This window comes from Anomalospiza imberbis, chromosome 8, assembly GCF_031753505.1.
Source record: "Anomalospiza imberbis isolate Cuckoo-Finch-1a 21T00152 chromosome 8, ASM3175350v1, whole genome shotgun sequence".
In the NCBI taxonomy this organism is placed as follows: Eukaryota; Metazoa; Chordata; class Aves; order Passeriformes; family Viduidae; genus Anomalospiza; species Anomalospiza imberbis.
In genome coordinates, this window is record NC_089688.1 from 15,411,077 (window position 1) to 15,427,922 (window position 16,846).

At 38.0% G+C, this 16,846-nt stretch overlaps 2 protein-coding genes across 2 annotated transcripts in view; one reads left to right on the top strand and one right to left on the bottom strand.

Moving 5' to 3' along the window:
* SEC24C (SEC24 homolog C, COPII coat complex component) overlaps positions 1-16,846 on the bottom strand; it is a 332,064-nt gene that overhangs the window by 155,648 nt on the left and 159,570 nt on the right. The window lies entirely within an intron of this gene.
* The window catches only part of USP54 (ubiquitin specific peptidase 54), an 80,174-nt gene that overhangs the window by 35,648 nt on the left and 27,680 nt on the right, over positions 1-16,846 (top strand). The window contains exons 3-8 of the mRNA XM_068197433.1: positions 937-1,029; positions 10,845-10,979; positions 12,080-12,193; positions 12,350-12,432; positions 14,254-14,359; positions 16,231-16,377. Of these exons, the coding sequence (XP_068053534.1) occupies positions 937-1,029; positions 10,845-10,979; positions 12,080-12,193; positions 12,350-12,432; positions 14,254-14,359; positions 16,231-16,377 (678 nt within the window). The remainder of the gene's footprint in view (positions 1-936; positions 1,030-10,844; positions 10,980-12,079; positions 12,194-12,349; positions 12,433-14,253; positions 14,360-16,230; positions 16,378-16,846) is intronic.

Consider the following 16,846-nt stretch of genomic DNA (forward strand, 5'->3'; position numbering starts at 1 on the left):
GGCTGATGACTGAGGTTTGCAAGAAAGTCCAGTTACTGTTAGTTTGAGCTGAAACAGCCAGTTCTGACCAGATTTGTACATAAAGAGCTCACAGTAGAATGCCTCAGAAATGGATATTGTTGCTAATTTACGGATACAAATTTGAATAATTTTTCAAGAGTGCCCAGGTTTAGTGGTAAAACTGAAGAATAAAAAACCGTGGTGCTGTTAGGGCAGATGTCACCTCTCACTGTTGCTAGCAGAACATGTAAAAGCCTGCTTGCTTTTCTGTGCTATGACCCTACCTAGTCACAGACCTGGTATTACCACCATACCTGTCCTGAGAGAAAGCTATAACTGCTCTAACAGGCTAGGGTCGGTAATCATGGCCTGTCAGGACACTTAGTAATGATAATATTGGGCATAACGGATTTTAGTATTCTGCTGGTTTCTCTTGCACAAACTCGTTTATGTACATGCTGTTAGTGCTCCATTTCTTCGTCATTTGGGCTTTCTGCTCAGAACAAGAAAGCTGTGTAGGATTGGAAGAAGGGAAAGGTTTCATCCCCATCAGTCCATGCAGTGTCCTTGGCAGCTCTGTTCAGCTTCATGGTGCAGTTGCCCAGCAGCTGACCCTGGTGCCAGCGCAGCAAAGCAGTCAGAGCAGGTGCTGTTTAAGCAAGCACTGCCACACGGATGAAGAAGTGAGTTTTCTAATCTAAAAGCACATGGCTAGAAATTCAGAGGAAGATCATACTGTAAATTACCATGTGATGGTTACAGCTAAAGAAAAAAGCTGAAAACGTCAACTTGCAGTCAGATAAAAGGCATCGCTTTTAATGGTGATCACTGATGACCTTGGTATACTTCTTGGATTATTCAATCTAATCAAAAGCTTATGCAGTATTTTATTTTATACATTCATAAAATTGGCTGTGCCCCCCTTTTCTGTTTCAGGTTCTCTGGCACCTGGACATTTTTCGCCGCAGTTTCCGGCAGATCACAACGCACAAATGTATGGGTGATTCTTGCATCTTCTGCGCTCTTAAGGTAAAAGTTAGAAATACATTGAAAACCATTCTTTAAAAATTTGAACAGAAATATTTATAATATTTAATGAGTATTTATAATCAAACTTGCACCTGAAAATGTGTGAGAACAAGGTAAATGTGATAGCTAGTGGTCCAAGATCCAGTTTCTAAAATGCATCCAAATGTGTTGGTTGAGTTTCAGTTACAAGGACTCTTCTTAATGGTGTGCAGGTCATTGTGGGTCTCCATTAGTTCAGGCAGTAAAATACAAGTTTGCTTTATTTTTTCCAATTTATCATTTGGTATACAAATATAATACCGTACACAGTCAGTGTGCTCATCAACATTTACCTTTCCCTTCAGAGCTACTTTAAATTTCAGGATGGGAAAGGCCATTTAGCTAAGCCTTTCTGTTCAAAACTGTTGATTATGTAAGACTAAAAGGCTATTTTCTACTGTAAATATTGATGTCTGCATTAAATGGCTCTGCTCTTTGTAGTCTCTGTTTTAAAAAACATCAATTCTGTTTGTAGCTGCAGATTCAATAACTGACTGTCATAGAGGCTGCCTGGACAGTAAGATCTAGATGCTAGCTCTGATTTTGAGTACTGCTGTGTATTTGAGTAAATTGTGCAATTGTGTGTCTTGTTTGTCTCTATCAATTATTTTGTTGCATTCTGGGTTTTTTTGTGACCTTCTTTCTAAATTTTGCTAGCTCAAACCCATGTCTTTTTGTGGGAGAAATATACATGATGCAAACATGATGAAAATATCTAGCTTTAATCTTCCTGAGCAGTGATTTTCCCTTCTGAAATTGAGACTTAAATGTCATCTTTGATCACAAGTGTGTTGTAAAATCCAACTAAATATATAAACTAATTGAGGGAGAATTTGTGTCATGAATTCTGTGTATAGTAATGAAAATGACAGACAACATGCCTTATGAAAATGGTAAAATAGAGAGTGCAGGTTTAAGTTAGGATCATCTGATGTTCCCAGACAATATTTATGGTATAACAGCTGTCTTGCTGCTGTTAAGTAATGTCACAGGTGCTCTGGTAGAGACTGGCTTGAAATGAATTATCTAGTGAGCTTTTGGGCTGTTGTTGAGGAGTTATCCCTGGCAAATGAACATCAAAGTGGACACTATTAAGGCATGAAGTAAGAGAATGTATCTTTTTTTGAGGGGAAATTTGTCTCAAGACATATCTATTTTAATGAGACAGGATGATATTTACAGCAGTATCATCAGAAGAGGATGTAACAGTTGCTTAGGAGCAAGATAGTGCATCCAAGGTGAGATACAGCTCTTCAGACACAGAAAAGGTGGAGTATTAAATATATTCCCTTCCTTAAAGGGGAATGACAAGCCTTAGTCATGATCTGGTTTCATTTCATTAAGTTCAGTGGGATAATTTAAAGGTATTTTTTGGATCATGCCCTCAAGTAATGTCAAGTGATTGTTGGTATTCTTTGTTAGCCAAGATGAGGTGAGAAAGAAAAGGATTTAGGAATTTACCATGAATGTAAGCTTTTGCCATTCTGGGGTTTAACTGAAAAGCATGATCAAGGAACTACCAGGAGATCAGACAGGTTCTGCCACGAATGAAAGTAGACTCTCAACTCTGCACTAGAGTCCAGGTTTTATTATGCAAAATAATAGTTAAAAGCCTTTCTGTATAGAATACTGAAAAAGAGGGAGAGGGATGTGAGAGAACAATACAGGAAAAAGGAGAGGATGAACCTTTGTGGTACTGGTCTTGAAAGATGAACTGCAAACAAAGATGCATGTGGATTAGCAGTACCAGTATGAGAGGGAAAGCACTACAGGAAAACTGGAAGATGACAGGATCTCTGGAATATATGTATTAAAAGCAGACATTGGGTCAAAGAATGTTTAGTTTTTTTGGTAAAATCCTTGTTTTTGATGCCTTGAAGTGTGTAGTGTGCTATTATAAACTTGGAAATGACAAATGGTGTGGCAGAATTCAAAAATTCTATGCATGCAGCCATATGTTTATTTTTTTAATTAAGCAGCTTTTGAAAAATTTGCTGCTGTATCTTTTCACTTTCAGATACCTGCAAAGATTTTGTGTGTATGTGGTTTTGGTTTTGTTTGTTTGTTTTTGGTTTTTTTTTTTTTTACCTGGAGTTAGCAATAATGTTCCTAGCTGGCAGTTGTTATAACCCTTAATTTCCAGTAAAACAATAATATTGCTCCAAATCCTCTACTACTTTTGCACATTTTGGGAAACTTGCGTCTGGTTGTGTGCAGAATTCCTAGACCTCACAAAAACTCTAAAGAACACATAAGCAATTAAAGAGTTATCTAGACAAGTATTTATGAGTGTGGGCAGTAACCAAAACTTGAAAAAGTAAATAGATTCCAACTGGATCCAAATCAAAAAGTTAGCATCTACTCTATGTGCAGTCTGTTCTTTGTGGGAGGTTGCTGTGTGTCCTACCAAAGCCTGTTCAGAAACACTTTCTCTGGGTAATAATGTGCCAAGCTTCCACTTCAGTTATCTTGTGTAAAATGTTTATTGTGTACATAAGTATTTGAAAGTTCCCCCCTCCCCCTTTTTGTGTTGTTATCAAGTCAAATACTATTATAAAGGTGAGTTATAAGGGCTGTCACTTGACTCTAAGTGAAATCGGGGGTGCAAACCTCCCCTCAGTCATCAAAAAAAAACCGCTGGACACCAGAAACATAAGCTGTCTTGCTTGATTGCAGCTGAAAAGGTAGGCGTATTCACAAGTGACAGCTCCAAACCATGGAGATGGTCACATTCATCTTCATGTTCTCCTTAAGCAGGCAGTAGAAGGGGGAAAAGGCTGTTCAAGGTGTTTACTCATTCTCTGCTGCCTTCCGGATCAGTGTTTTTAAATTGCTCTATTTTCTTCCTCCTGTAAAAGTCTTGTCTGGTACATGTTACTTGTAAACTTCTATAAGATAAGTGGGATTATGTGCTTAATGTGCACCTAATACTGCACAGATCACGAAGAGCATGTTTTGTGTTCCAGGGCAGCAGGGTCATCCCCTCCCTTCTGTGCCCATCTCTTCCCCTGCCCCAGCTCTCCTTTCTGCTCTGGAAGCCTTTTAACTATTGTCCTGCCAGAGTAATGCTGGATTAGCCTCCAGGTCTTTGACATCCTCTTTTTCTTGAATCTTGCCTTAGGCTTTGCTAAGATGAGGGAGAAGAAGTGGCTGGATCCAGTGGGAACACCAGAATTTGGAGCTCTATACCATGCGAAAATCTCCTATTAGGGTCTGGGGAGAGGTAATTAGCCTTGCATGCTGTCAGGTGGATCTGCCCAAAACACTTGTCCAGACCAAGCAAGGTGGAGGCAGGACATGTTTACCCTTCTTCAGAGCATGCTGGCATGTTCAGATTCCAGCCTGGCCTGGAAAAGGGACAGTGCTTGTGGGGAGGAGCCTATGTCATGTTCCCCCACTTCACTTCAGGGTCCTTTCACAGCATACCTGACACCATCCGTGTTGTACAGAGATGGTTGATGCTCTTCGCCTGCTTTGAAAAGTTGCTCTGAAGGTGACCATCCTCTTCCTTTTGACTCTAGGGGAAGATAGTCTTCTCTAAGCTAAATTTAGCCATGGAATAACACTGAAGAAATTGTATTTTTTCCACACTTTCTTGGCTTGTTGCAACTGTTTCTAGGGATTTGGATGTCATGCACAGTATGTACTGTAAATGCTCAGTTAGCTCTCTAAATATTACTTGTAATTTCAAATATGGGATCACAGGACAGTGATGTCATACCTGATCAAAGCACATTTTATTTTCATACCATATCGAAGACTTCCATTTCACAAATTCTTGAAATAATTTAAAAACTTGATGTGCTACCTGTGTTTATGTAGCTAGAAAATGAACCTTGAAATCATTCTAGATATGCATTCCTTGGTTATTTGGAAGTTACCTTGCATCAACAGCTATAAAAAGGGAGAGTTGCAGACTCTGTGCTGGAACCCCAAACCCTGCTCCTTAAAATGTGGCATGATTTAATTATTTTTTTCAATGCACAAGCTGTCCTTACCACTATGTGGTTTGCTTGCCATAACACCGGAACAGCTTTTTGATGTATTATTTATGCTGAAGTCTACTATGATTTGGTTTATTTTTCTTTTTTTTTCAGCATGACTTTGCTTTGGTGTTTGTCACAGCTGGAAGAGGGTAGGAAGGGGGAAATCCGTCCACTGTACTGAGCATGCCACAGAGAGTTTGTTCTCCTTCCAGGGATTGTACTGGGAGCTCCATAGCGCCAGGATACAGGACAGAGTGGTCTTTGTAGGTCACAAAGAAGAATGTTCTATTGATTGATGCATTCTAATAGGGCTGGTCTTTTCTGTTTTGTCATGTGCAACAAAAGCAGGAAGAATGTGAATTTTCTGTATAGAAATGATGTTGTTGTTTAAGATGAAAATGGAGAACAGTAGGGTTTTACAGCACTTTAAAAAAGTGGAATGACTGTAGTTCTCATAAGCCACTTGCTTGAAATTGAAATTGAGTGATTTATTATGAAATGTTCATCATGTGGTTGAGACCATAATAGGTTGATTGCAAAGATGACATCCTCTTGTTTTATGCTTTTTTCCTAATGACAGTAGTATTTCAGGTAAAACAGTAGTCAAAATACATTAAATAATTACTTTTATTGTTTGAATGTTTTTCATCAGTTGGCACTTGCAGTTAACTGCCTGCCAAATAAACTAGGAGCAAGTACAGTTTCCTGAGTTAATAAACTGGTAATTGAAGTTTCCAAATAACAATTGGCTGTTTTGATCTTGATCAAGCAGTTAATGAATGGTTACCTAGTAGATGTGCATATTCTATGATTTGAATTTCTTCTCCTGCCACCTTCCTAAACAACACTTGTGGAAAGTATTATTATTACTTGATTTTGGTGGTAGCCTGACTTGACAGTCTGTACTGGGGACCTGATCTTCATATTCAGGGTACAGTGGGAGTACAAATGGAAGAGACATAAGAAGAAAGGAATAAATGGAAGTCTAGGTTGATTGTTACCAGACTTGGAGGTTTGAAAAGAGACCAAAAGACACAAAACCAAATAGACTAGAATTTGTTTCAACCTTGAAGGCAAATAAAACATAATGAAATGTGGGGGAAAAAATGTGAGCTAGTGGAAATACTGTGGGTGGAGGCTGATGTGTTTGTATAGGAGAAAAGTGATTTTTAACAGCAATTTGAAACAGGTTATTGTACTGAGTACGAGGCTTCACTGGGAGAGTGTGATGTTCTGAATGAGAGATTAGGTACTACAAGCAAGAAAAAAAGGTGCACTGAACAGGGTAAGAAGGGCATGCTATTGAAATGGAGAGAAAGCTTAAAAAAATTATGCAGACAAAAATCCTATCACCAAAACCCAGAAACAGTTGATTAATGTAGGGAATTCTAAGGTGAGGGGAACATGCTTTGTTCTTTGGAATACCATAGCACTAGAGCTGAAGTGATATCCCTATACAGAAGAAGCTTCTGTGTAGTTTTGGAAGGGTTAGTTCCCAGAAAGCTGCCAAGGACACAGCTCAAAACTACAGTGCATAAACACTGTTCTGCTTCAGTAGCTGTTCCCTATTGTCTTCACCCATCAATTTATTCTTATGTCAGCCTACTTTTGCACACTTGATTAAAAAGTCACATGTGAATGTGTATCAAGTTTGGTTTGTTTCATCACTATGGTTAGTTACACACGGCAGATGTTGGTTTACCCCGCATAAATAAAAAAAAGGTATTCCTACTTCTTTCCTAGGGAGGAAGTTGATTCCAAACACTATTAAAGATAATTGAGAGCAGATCTTGTAAATTATAGGAGGAGGTTCACAGTTACTGCAACTTTCAAGTCTTTAAAAGAACTCCCAAGAATGCATGTCAATCCCATGGATTACCTAAAAGAATACTTGCTATCTTTAATCTCTAAACCAGGTGAAATAAACTTAGTTTATGATCATGCATGTGAATTTTAGTGTTCTGAAATATCTTCAAGGTTTCTTGAAGAGTTGCGTGATAAATGTGCCTTGTCTCAAAACTTAGGTTGTTTTCCTTTATTTGATCCTTGATTAATATACATCTAGAAAGTTTATACTGATCCCACTCCCACACTTCCCAAAGTGGAGGACATTATTTGGAAGCCCACTGACTGCAAGGCTTTGTTTTGATGTGTGTCAGAGGTCCAGCTGCATAGTAGTAGAAAGGATATGAAGCCTTCAGTTAGAAAGCAATGGAAAAGCCTTCTGAATAGTAAAAAACAAAGTGAGGCCCTGCAATTGATAGTGTGTGACGGTTAAGGAAGTTCCAGGTTTGGACCCATCTGAGTGCAAGCTGGTGAAAGATAACAATGTAGTTGGGAGTTGATCTTAGTATTTGGGGAAGGACTGTATGCAACTAGATGGACTTAGCAAATTTATTGGTCTTAAAGAATACACGCACTTCCTAATTTTATTCTCTGCTAGCCTTTCCAGACTTATGAAGAACTGTAGGGAAGGGGATGTGAAGGGAGATGGGCTTCTTTTCTGTCTAGACCTCTCATGCAATATAACCAGAACACAGAAGTTCCTATCTGAAAAATCCCTTGCCCGTGCTGTTCTGTCTTAGCTTGTGGACTGAACAACATGCCAAGAACCATGTCCTCAGTGTAGAAATCAACATGCTGCTATTAATACAGTATTAGTAATTCTTAGATTTTATGTTAAGCTAATTCTTTTTTTCTTCTGCCTCCTTGATTTTAGTTACTGAAAACAGGTAAAATAGAAGAAACTTTGCATTTCCATGGGGCTTTTAGCAGTGTCCATTCTTACTGTTAGGGACACACTCATTTGTGTTGGAATGTAGCCATTGAAAGAGATCAGCAGTGCAGTGAGTGATAGGATTTCCACCATCTTCAGTTTCAGGAGAAGTTGAAGTTTCTGGAGGAGAGTGAAGTTTGAATGTTTCATATATGAAGTTCTTGTGTTCCATAGTCCCTTGGAAGAAAGGTGCTGTGAGAACTCCTGGGGCAGAATCAGGATTGCTTTCCTGGTCTGCACCTAGCTGGATTTCATCCCTGTGTAGGGAACCAGTGTTCGAGCAGTTAACAGTATTGCTCACAGGCAAGACCTTAAATTAAGGAGGGCGATCTGACTTAGATAATGTGAAGTGATGAAATTGCAGGAAATGCCTCACCTAAGGTTGAGACACAGACTTGTTCTGAAGGGCAGCAAAGAACCTGTCTTGAAGAAGAAAGGGGAATCAACCCCAACAACCCCATCTCCCCTCCAAAACCCCATCCCAGCCCCAGTGACTGAAACCTAAGGAAAAACCAAACTCCCCTGTGTTCAAAGTGCTTTTGACCCCATTTGAGGTGCTTTTGGGACTTCCTGCAAGCACTGGGTTCCAACATGCTCTAAACTGCACTGTGCAAAGCCATAATAAGATTTGATCTTTGTTAGATTAAAATACACAATACTCACTGGTTTTAAGATTTTGTTCCTCTTTTGTAATCTAAATAAGACCATATACCAGTGTGCTACATCATTACAAATTTGAGGAAGCATTCTTCCATGTAGTATTGGGATCTGTTACATCCTGATTTTTGCATTCTTCACAGAATTGACATTGTTTAATTATTTTTTGTTCCATGGTAAGTATACTGTTTCTTTAAAGATGGAAGTTTAAAAGAAGAGTTTCAGTTTCCTTGTTTGCTTCTCCTTTTACCTAGTTTAGAGCCTACATTTTTTCTCACCCCCATGAGTGGAAAGCCATTTCAGGGCTCTTCATTGAAGCAAACCAGGTCCTGCCCATCAGCTCATGGCAATGAGGTCATGGACCAGTTGCTAGACAAGTCTCAGATTTATGAAGTGAGATTGAATATATAGAATAAACACATTTCAGAAGCACAGTTGTGAATATTTTGGAGTGCTCTTAAATTATTTAATGTAAAATGTGAAGGAGGGTGGAGTTGTGTTTCACTGCCTTTTTAAAGGGTCATTGAAATGAGAAAATTCACTAATGAAACATGAAACTTGCTCAGTTATCAGAGTGACAGAAATGACAATCAAGTTTAAGTACAGAGACTTTGTTTTTCTTTCTCTTCAATGTATGTATATATAAAATATAACAGGAGGGTATTGTCTGTACTTCATGAAGTATGATACTGCCTCACAGCTTTCTCTTCGTTATCCTTTTCTCATGATTCTGTGATACTCTAATAAAGGCAATAACAGAAGAACTGTGGGCTTCAGCACAATGGGCTGTTTTCCATCAGTGAGCACCTTGAGGACCACCAAAATAAAAGTTGCAGTAAAGAGAGATAGGCATATTATATCTATTTTAGATTATGTCAACACTAGAAATTGTACCATTCCTATGGGCAGAAATGGCAGGGGCATGGAGGTTGGTTTGCTGCATGTGCAGTGACAGTGCCTGTGCTTGGCACTTTTTCCAGCTTCCTCAAAGCAGACAAGATTGTACTATTTGGCAAACCTCACAGCTTACCTTCTCATTTCCTGATGAGAAACAAGTAAAAATAGTTAAAGGAGAGAAAGATTTGGATTATTTCCAATTAATGTAGATCCTAAATATGTTGGGGAGAAGGTTTCTGTAATTAAAGGAAGAAGTGCTACATGAATTGTCAATCACCGACTATTAGTATAGATTTGAAAGAAAATCAAACATTCAAACCAGTTTGATTTTTTTCCTCATCTAAGTTTAGAAGGCAGAAAAGCAGACTGGTGATCCCTTTTTCCTCTCTTGCAGTATGAATTGAGCTTTTCCACAGTCTTTAGAGAAATTATGAGGACAGTTTTATAGGAAAGGACAGGCAGAATTTTGAGATTGACACTCTTCATCACATGATGAAGATGGTTGGTTGTCATATGAAATGAGGTAGAAAGTAGAGCACGGTGGTGATGGAGAGTTGTCTTGTATTGAAATAAGGACTAGAATTTTTTATTTAGACTGAGAATCTTGCATACAGAATTATGTTCCTGTTTTTGTAGGAAGGGCACAGTGAAAGTTAACTGCTCAGATGATGTTTTGGATATTTCATACACATGCACGCAAGCACACAAAATAAATGTGGGTGCTTAAATCAGTTGGGAATTTGTATGGATCTTCTATGCATATAACCCACACTAGAGACAATAATGTGTCTTTTTAGAACTGCTCATCCTTGCAAATGGTTGTTACCCAGGTGTTGTGTGAGTTACTGTTAGCAAAATGCAGGTTTGTGGCAGCAAGTGAACAGCTGGCTGTACATAGGAACTGCCATTCCTGTTCATATTGTGCCTTTTCCCTCCTGCATGCTGATACAAAAAATCATCTAATTCTTACCCACTTGGGCTTATGAGAGGTAAATTTCTTAAAGTGTGCAAGTATCAAGTTGTGGCTGTTTAAGGGCTAGAGATGTTTGGAAAGAGTTGCTTAAAAGAGACAACAAGGTGGCATGGGTAAGCTGAAAGTGAGAAAGTTAAATGGAGAGGGAGAGATGGAAATAAAAAGCACAGTGTTTTGGAGTTCATTGCTTCAGGAATCAGATTTGAAGAAAGACAAATAGATCCAGGGGGGATTGACACTGAGGAAAATTTCATCCTAAATTCCTAACCCTCCATTGTATATGTGAAAGGAAAGGAAGAAATACACAAAGGTGCGTATGAATTCAAAGGAGGAACTTTTAGGATTTCTTCTTGTAGTCCGTGTATTGTACAAGTATCTGTTTGTTGCAGGATCCAAACAAGTTAAATGTTTGCTGTTTGTTTTCAGATAAATTGAGTAATGTTTTGGAAAATACAGTAACTTAACTATCTTTTTGGTTTTTTACTAGAGTATATTCAATCAGTTTCAGTGTAGCAGTGAGAAGGTACTGCCTTCTGATGCCCTGCGCACTGCTCTTGCAAAGACATTTCAGGATGAGCAACGCTTCCAGCTGGGCATCATGGATGATGCTGCCGAGTGTTTTGTGAGTATAACTGAAAGATGGTTTGACAGGCAGAGATGTGGCTCACCACTACCCAACCTTCCTTGATTTTTTTTACCCTTAATTTTTTCCCCCTCTATTTCTCCTTTCCCTAAATTGCAACATACTTTGCATGTCTGGCCTGGAAAAGTGCACGGAGAGATCCCCAGCCTAATGAATTGGAAATGGTAATAGCATCGGTAACCGTTTTTACAGTTTCTTTTGCATGTGTACTACTTGCCCTCTAGAGTGTGCTTTAGATGTGAATTATGAAAAAATTGCACTAAAAGAATGATCTAGGATTCTAGTTTTAAGAATCTCTTCAAAAGGGTGAAAGGACATTTTGTTTGCCAATTTTTCTGAAATTGCATTTCCACAAGAAAAATTTTCAAGTGAAATTGTATAATGTTAGAGCTGTTTTGCCTAATAATTAATCTTGACCTGCTTATTGCAGGCCTATAAACCCCCCAGGCAGCTAGTAGTGCTAGTGAGAAGTGTTCTGCTGGAAGAGTTGTCAAGAGATTTCTGGCACCCACAGATTAATCTTGGCATCAGTGGGAGGAGAGAAGGTCTTGGGACAGACATTCCTGGGAACTTTAAAACAGATGTAGTTGTATGAATTAATACCTAGGAAATGTTCAGTCCTTATGTTTCATATAGAATTTAGTCTGCCTCTTCATTTATTAATTCTCCCCATTTTGAAAGAATGTAGATGATGTGGCATATTTCAAAGCTCTCATGGAATGTAAAAGTTGATTTATTTTGTGTTGATGAGAAGTTAGTGCTAATCCAGTGATTTTTAAAACTGCATAGGTACTCTGTTACATTTGGTCATATCCATGGATACTTAAGAACTAGACAGAAAAATCAGCAGAGTCTTCAGCAGTGCTAGTAAATAAAATAAATGGTTACCTGATGCAGCATTTCAAATCAGAAGTGGAGGGCATTTCCTTTTTTATCCAAGAAATACCAGCTTCTTTGTTTTTGAAGCAGGAGCCTTCTGTCTGTAATATTATTGCATTTGAGATGCTTTTGTGATTTATATAACTCTTGTTTGCACTTGAAATTATCTAATGCATTTTTTCCTTTTTTCCTTTGGCTAGGAAAACCTGTTAATGCGAATTCACTTCCACATTGCAGATGAGACAAAGGAAGATATTTGCACTGCACCACATTGCGTTTCCCACCAGAAGTTTGCAATGACTTTATTTGAACAGGTGAGGTAATGATATGTGCTTAATGCCAAGGGCCAGTCCTCAAGTTTCATGTTTTCATTCCTAAAACATGCATTGCCACAATAAAAAAATGTACAGGCAGAAGTGTTGCAGTGGAAATACCTGTTTAATCTTTAATCTGTTTAATATTCTCTTCAGTGTGTTTGTACCAGTTGTGGTGCCACCTCTGACCCATTACCTTTCATCCAGATGGTACACTATATTTCCACAACCTCACTCTGGTGAGTTGAATTTTTCACAGGTAATCTCCCCCTCCCCACCACCCTCTTTCTTCCTTTTTTTTCTCCCCCCGTACTGGTATTGCAGTTGGATCTTTATGATCTTTATTGATTAAATGTCTAGAATATGATTTGTCAAAGTTGGCAGAGCTTTGATAACTGTGATAAAGAACATGAGGATTTAGTGAAGCAGAAGATGGTAGTTTAGGCATGGATCAGTGTGTCTGCTTGTTTATGATTCTGGATCTTGACAACTGTAGTAGCAAGGACTCATGTACATTTTGAAAGACTTTGTGTGAGCAGGTCATCTAAGAAGACAGGTAAGAAAAACAACAAAAAAAATTACTTTCAAAAGGACCTTTGGACATCTGTTCCATCCTCCTGTTTAAAGCAGGGCTAACTTCAAAGCTAAAATCAGGCTGCTTGGAGTTGTATGTAGCTGAGTTTTGAAAGTGCTTAAATGACAAAAATTCCATTACTTCTCTGGGCTGAACTGGAAGGTTTTTTCCTCCCTCATGGTGACCAGGGCAGTTCCCCAGTAACTAGGGGAAGATGCAGAAAGGGAAGTTCTCACTGGAGGTCAGACATGGTTTGCCCTTGGTAAATCTGTGCTGACTGCTCTGACTTGCCTTATTCTTCACATGCAGGGGGTTGATTTCCAAAGGGATTGATTTAGTCTGTCATGTCCCCAGGTGGTGGAGTGAGACCGACCAGCCTGTAGTTGCTCAAATCCTCTTTTCTTGGACGAATATATAGCTCTTGTTTAATCTAGTTACAGGGGAACTTCCCTGGTCGCTGTGACCTTTCATTAAAGGCGGTGCACAGAGCATGAGCACTAAGTCTGTAGCAGGTTTGAGCTTATGCTGGACAAGTCTTCTTTGAGTAGATGGCTGCTCAGTTAAAAGCTTTTTAAATCTGGTTGAGGCAGGAATCTATTATTTGTTTCTGTCTTGAAATCTTTATTGGGATTAGAACTTTGCTTTGTTTTGTGTCTGGCACGTGAGATACCTAGCTACAGTGGTATCTGTAGGTACAGAAAAACTGCTAGTCGCTCTTCACATGCACATCTTTTAAAAGGTACCACTTTAGCTGTGTAGCAGGAGTACTGTAAAGCATCCCCCTTGTGGCTCCTGCCTGCTGTTCCATCAAGCTGCAGATTTTCATTAGGTTCCAGAAGACACTGTATATAAGAATATTATTTATTAAAAAAAGGGCAAGATAGTTACGTAAATGGTATTCTGTATTTTTTAGGAAATATCACAATAGATCTCAAGTCATGCATTATTTTAGAAATACCAATTCATACTAATATATTTATTCATCTCTGAAACCATTTTAAGCTTGAACATGCTTTGAGCACTAATACTCTTGTGTACATATCTTTCTTTCAGTTTGGACAGTGAAATAAATTGGGTACCGTGCTATTTTTAGGTTGTATTTTATTCAGAATGTGTCTTTCTGTGCCACTTTACTATAATTGTGCATATTGAAGGGGGCACATTTTAAAGCAAATATTTCATTTTGAAACCAAGTATTTATCAAAATGCTTAAATTTTCTTTTAAGATACAATATTTAGACCAAACAATCTATTTCTATTTTCAGTTCTCCTTGTTTTCTTTATGCAGTATTTTTATGGAAGATGTCATAATTCACAATTAATTATGTGGGTTTTTTCCTGTACTACAATATTAAATATAAAAAGTGTTCTGCATTTTAAGTTTCTTAACTTAAAAAAATAGGTGAAACATACACTAGATTATCATGGGTTTGTGGTTTTATTTTATTGTTAAACTTCTATTTTCCGTATTTTGTCTATACTGAAGCAATCAAGCTATTTGTATGCTGGAGAGGCGGGAGAAACCAACTCCAGATATGTTTGGAGAGCTCCTGCAGAATGCCAGCACCATGGGGGACCTGCGAAACTGTCCAGTGAGTAGCCTTAGTTCTCTTTGGGTGTGGATTCAGTATCTCTTAGGTACTCAGTGGAGGAAGGGAAAACTTAAGTGATGATGGGTGCTGCTTTGACTAACCACAAGTATTAAAAACAGGAATAGATGCTTATTTTTATGTATATTTTAAGTGCTAGATTTCTAAAGTAAGAGTTCAATGTATTGTTCTGCCTTTTAATAAATATGCAAAAAGAGTTATTATCAATCTTTTTTTACATACTGATTATTAGGGCAGGAAACAGCTGCAGAGTTGCTGCTTCATGTAATGCTACTGTTAGGTGCATTCGCTTTAACAGGAGGGCTTGTGTACCTAGTCCCTGGGGCCAGTGTAAGTATTCCCAATTTATAACTGAAACCTTCAGTAAAAGTCTCCATTGAAATATCTACTTTTTAATATTGGCAAATAGTGGCTTGTTCATCTAAGTAAAAGAAATTAAGATATTTTATTGTTGTTTAAAAGGTGCATATGAGTCCAGCTATTTAATAACCAAAGAATATGAAATTTAATAGAAATACATTCTTGGTCAGGGCAAACTGCTGTTTGACTGTGAAATAATCAGTTGGATAAAATTGCATACCAGCATTTGCTGCCCCTTTCTTTTTATACTCAAAAAAAATTCTGTTGAGGTTTAGCTAAGTGTGGCCTCAAAGGTATGCTAAGGAAGCTTTTTATCAGGAGCTTTCAGCATGTTCCTGCTGTCATGCTGAAAATGCTGAAGCAAAGAAGACAATTTGAGAGTAAGGTAGGGAGGTAATAAATAGAATTGCTTGTACTTAAAATGACCCTTTCAAAATATATGTGAAAGTCATCTTAATATTAAAACCTCATATCTACATTTAAACATCAGAGTCCTCCACAGGTTTTCTTTTTTTTTTTTAATTTTTCATTTTTGTCTCTCAGTGATGTTTGGGACTGAAATTCTGATTAAATTTTCTAGATTGCTGTGGGTAAGAGGTGCTCCCTGGTTTTAGTGTCAGAAATTATTATATCCAGTTGTGAAACTGTACTCTGTAGACAAGAGAAAGGATTCTCAGTATGAAATTTTTTTTCCTACCATTTTGTAGGGGTACCTTTGTGATGTGCCTCAGGACAAAAATGAATGTTGCGAATGGACTTAGTCATAGCTTTTGTCATGTATCCCCCCTGCCCCCCATTGAATCATTGACACCCCCATCCCACACAAAGTGCACTGGTACTTATTTAAAAAGTAAAAAATGGGAAGAAAAATTGAAACAGGAAATAAGAATTGTAGAACTCCTTTGAGTTACTAAAACAACTCTTACTCTCCTCATCTTTCAGTTGCTGTTCTCATATTTATACAAATACTGACCTAACTTTATTGTCTAAGATGAGATGCTTGAGGTACCATGTAGAAACACTCAAATTTAACAGCAAAGCAGAACTACTTCTGCTTCTTCAGCAAAGCAGAAAATTTTTCCTGACATTGTCATATAAGGCATTGGTCTCTGTACATACAATTTTTAATCTGAGATTCTGATCAAAAGTGACCTTTCAGTCCAATTCCTAAGAATGTTACTGGGATCTTTCATGTATGTTTGCTTATCTTTTTTTAAATAAGCTTGGTTTTGTACTCTGTTTTAAACATTGTCAGTAGCAGGAGAAAGAATTGGCACTGTTCACTTCAAACCTTGAGAATGCAGGATAGTCTTGCTAGCACATCACATCTATGACATGAGAAGCTCCTACCTTGGCACTGAGCATATCTGCTGTGTCTCACCACCTCCTCTTTGGAAGCTGTAATTCTGAGACTTATACTTGTTAGTGCCTTGCCCTAACATTATAATAAGTGAAGAATTATATTCCGTGTCTTGTTTTATTTATATGCTTAGAGTAACTGTGGGGAAAAGATCCGTATTCGTCGTGTGCTGATGAACTCACCACAGATAATCACCATTGGCTTGGTTTGGGACTCTGACCACTCTGATCTGGCTGAGGATGTGATTCACAGTCTGGGAACTTGCCTTAAACTGGGAGATGTGAGTTTTTTTTTTATTTTGGCACTACTTACAAAGACTGTCCTTTTCATGGTAGTCTATCTACAGTGGCAAATTGAGAAAAATATGAAGTCACCTTCACCTTTTTGTTATTATTAAAAAGAGGAATAGAGAACAGAGGCAAGGATCTGACCTGTCTCTGAAAGCCTTAGAAAAACCTTTGAACTGTATATTCTTGAATTTCTGAAATGTCTGAAACTCTAAAAATACTTTCAAGTGAAAGGAAATTCTGGATCAGGGTTGTGCTATTTCTATGAAAATACATATGTGCTCTTTCATTTTAAAGAACAGGTGTTTATTTCTATTTCTTTTGAAGACAAAAGGTATTTCAGTGGTCTTAGGGGTTGGTTTGGTTTTTTACCTTTAGCTTCTATTTTTGGTGAAATGTGTGGTCTTAACACTGAAGAGTTGTTTGTGACTGAACAGTCTCTAAGAGGTGGTGAGTGGCACT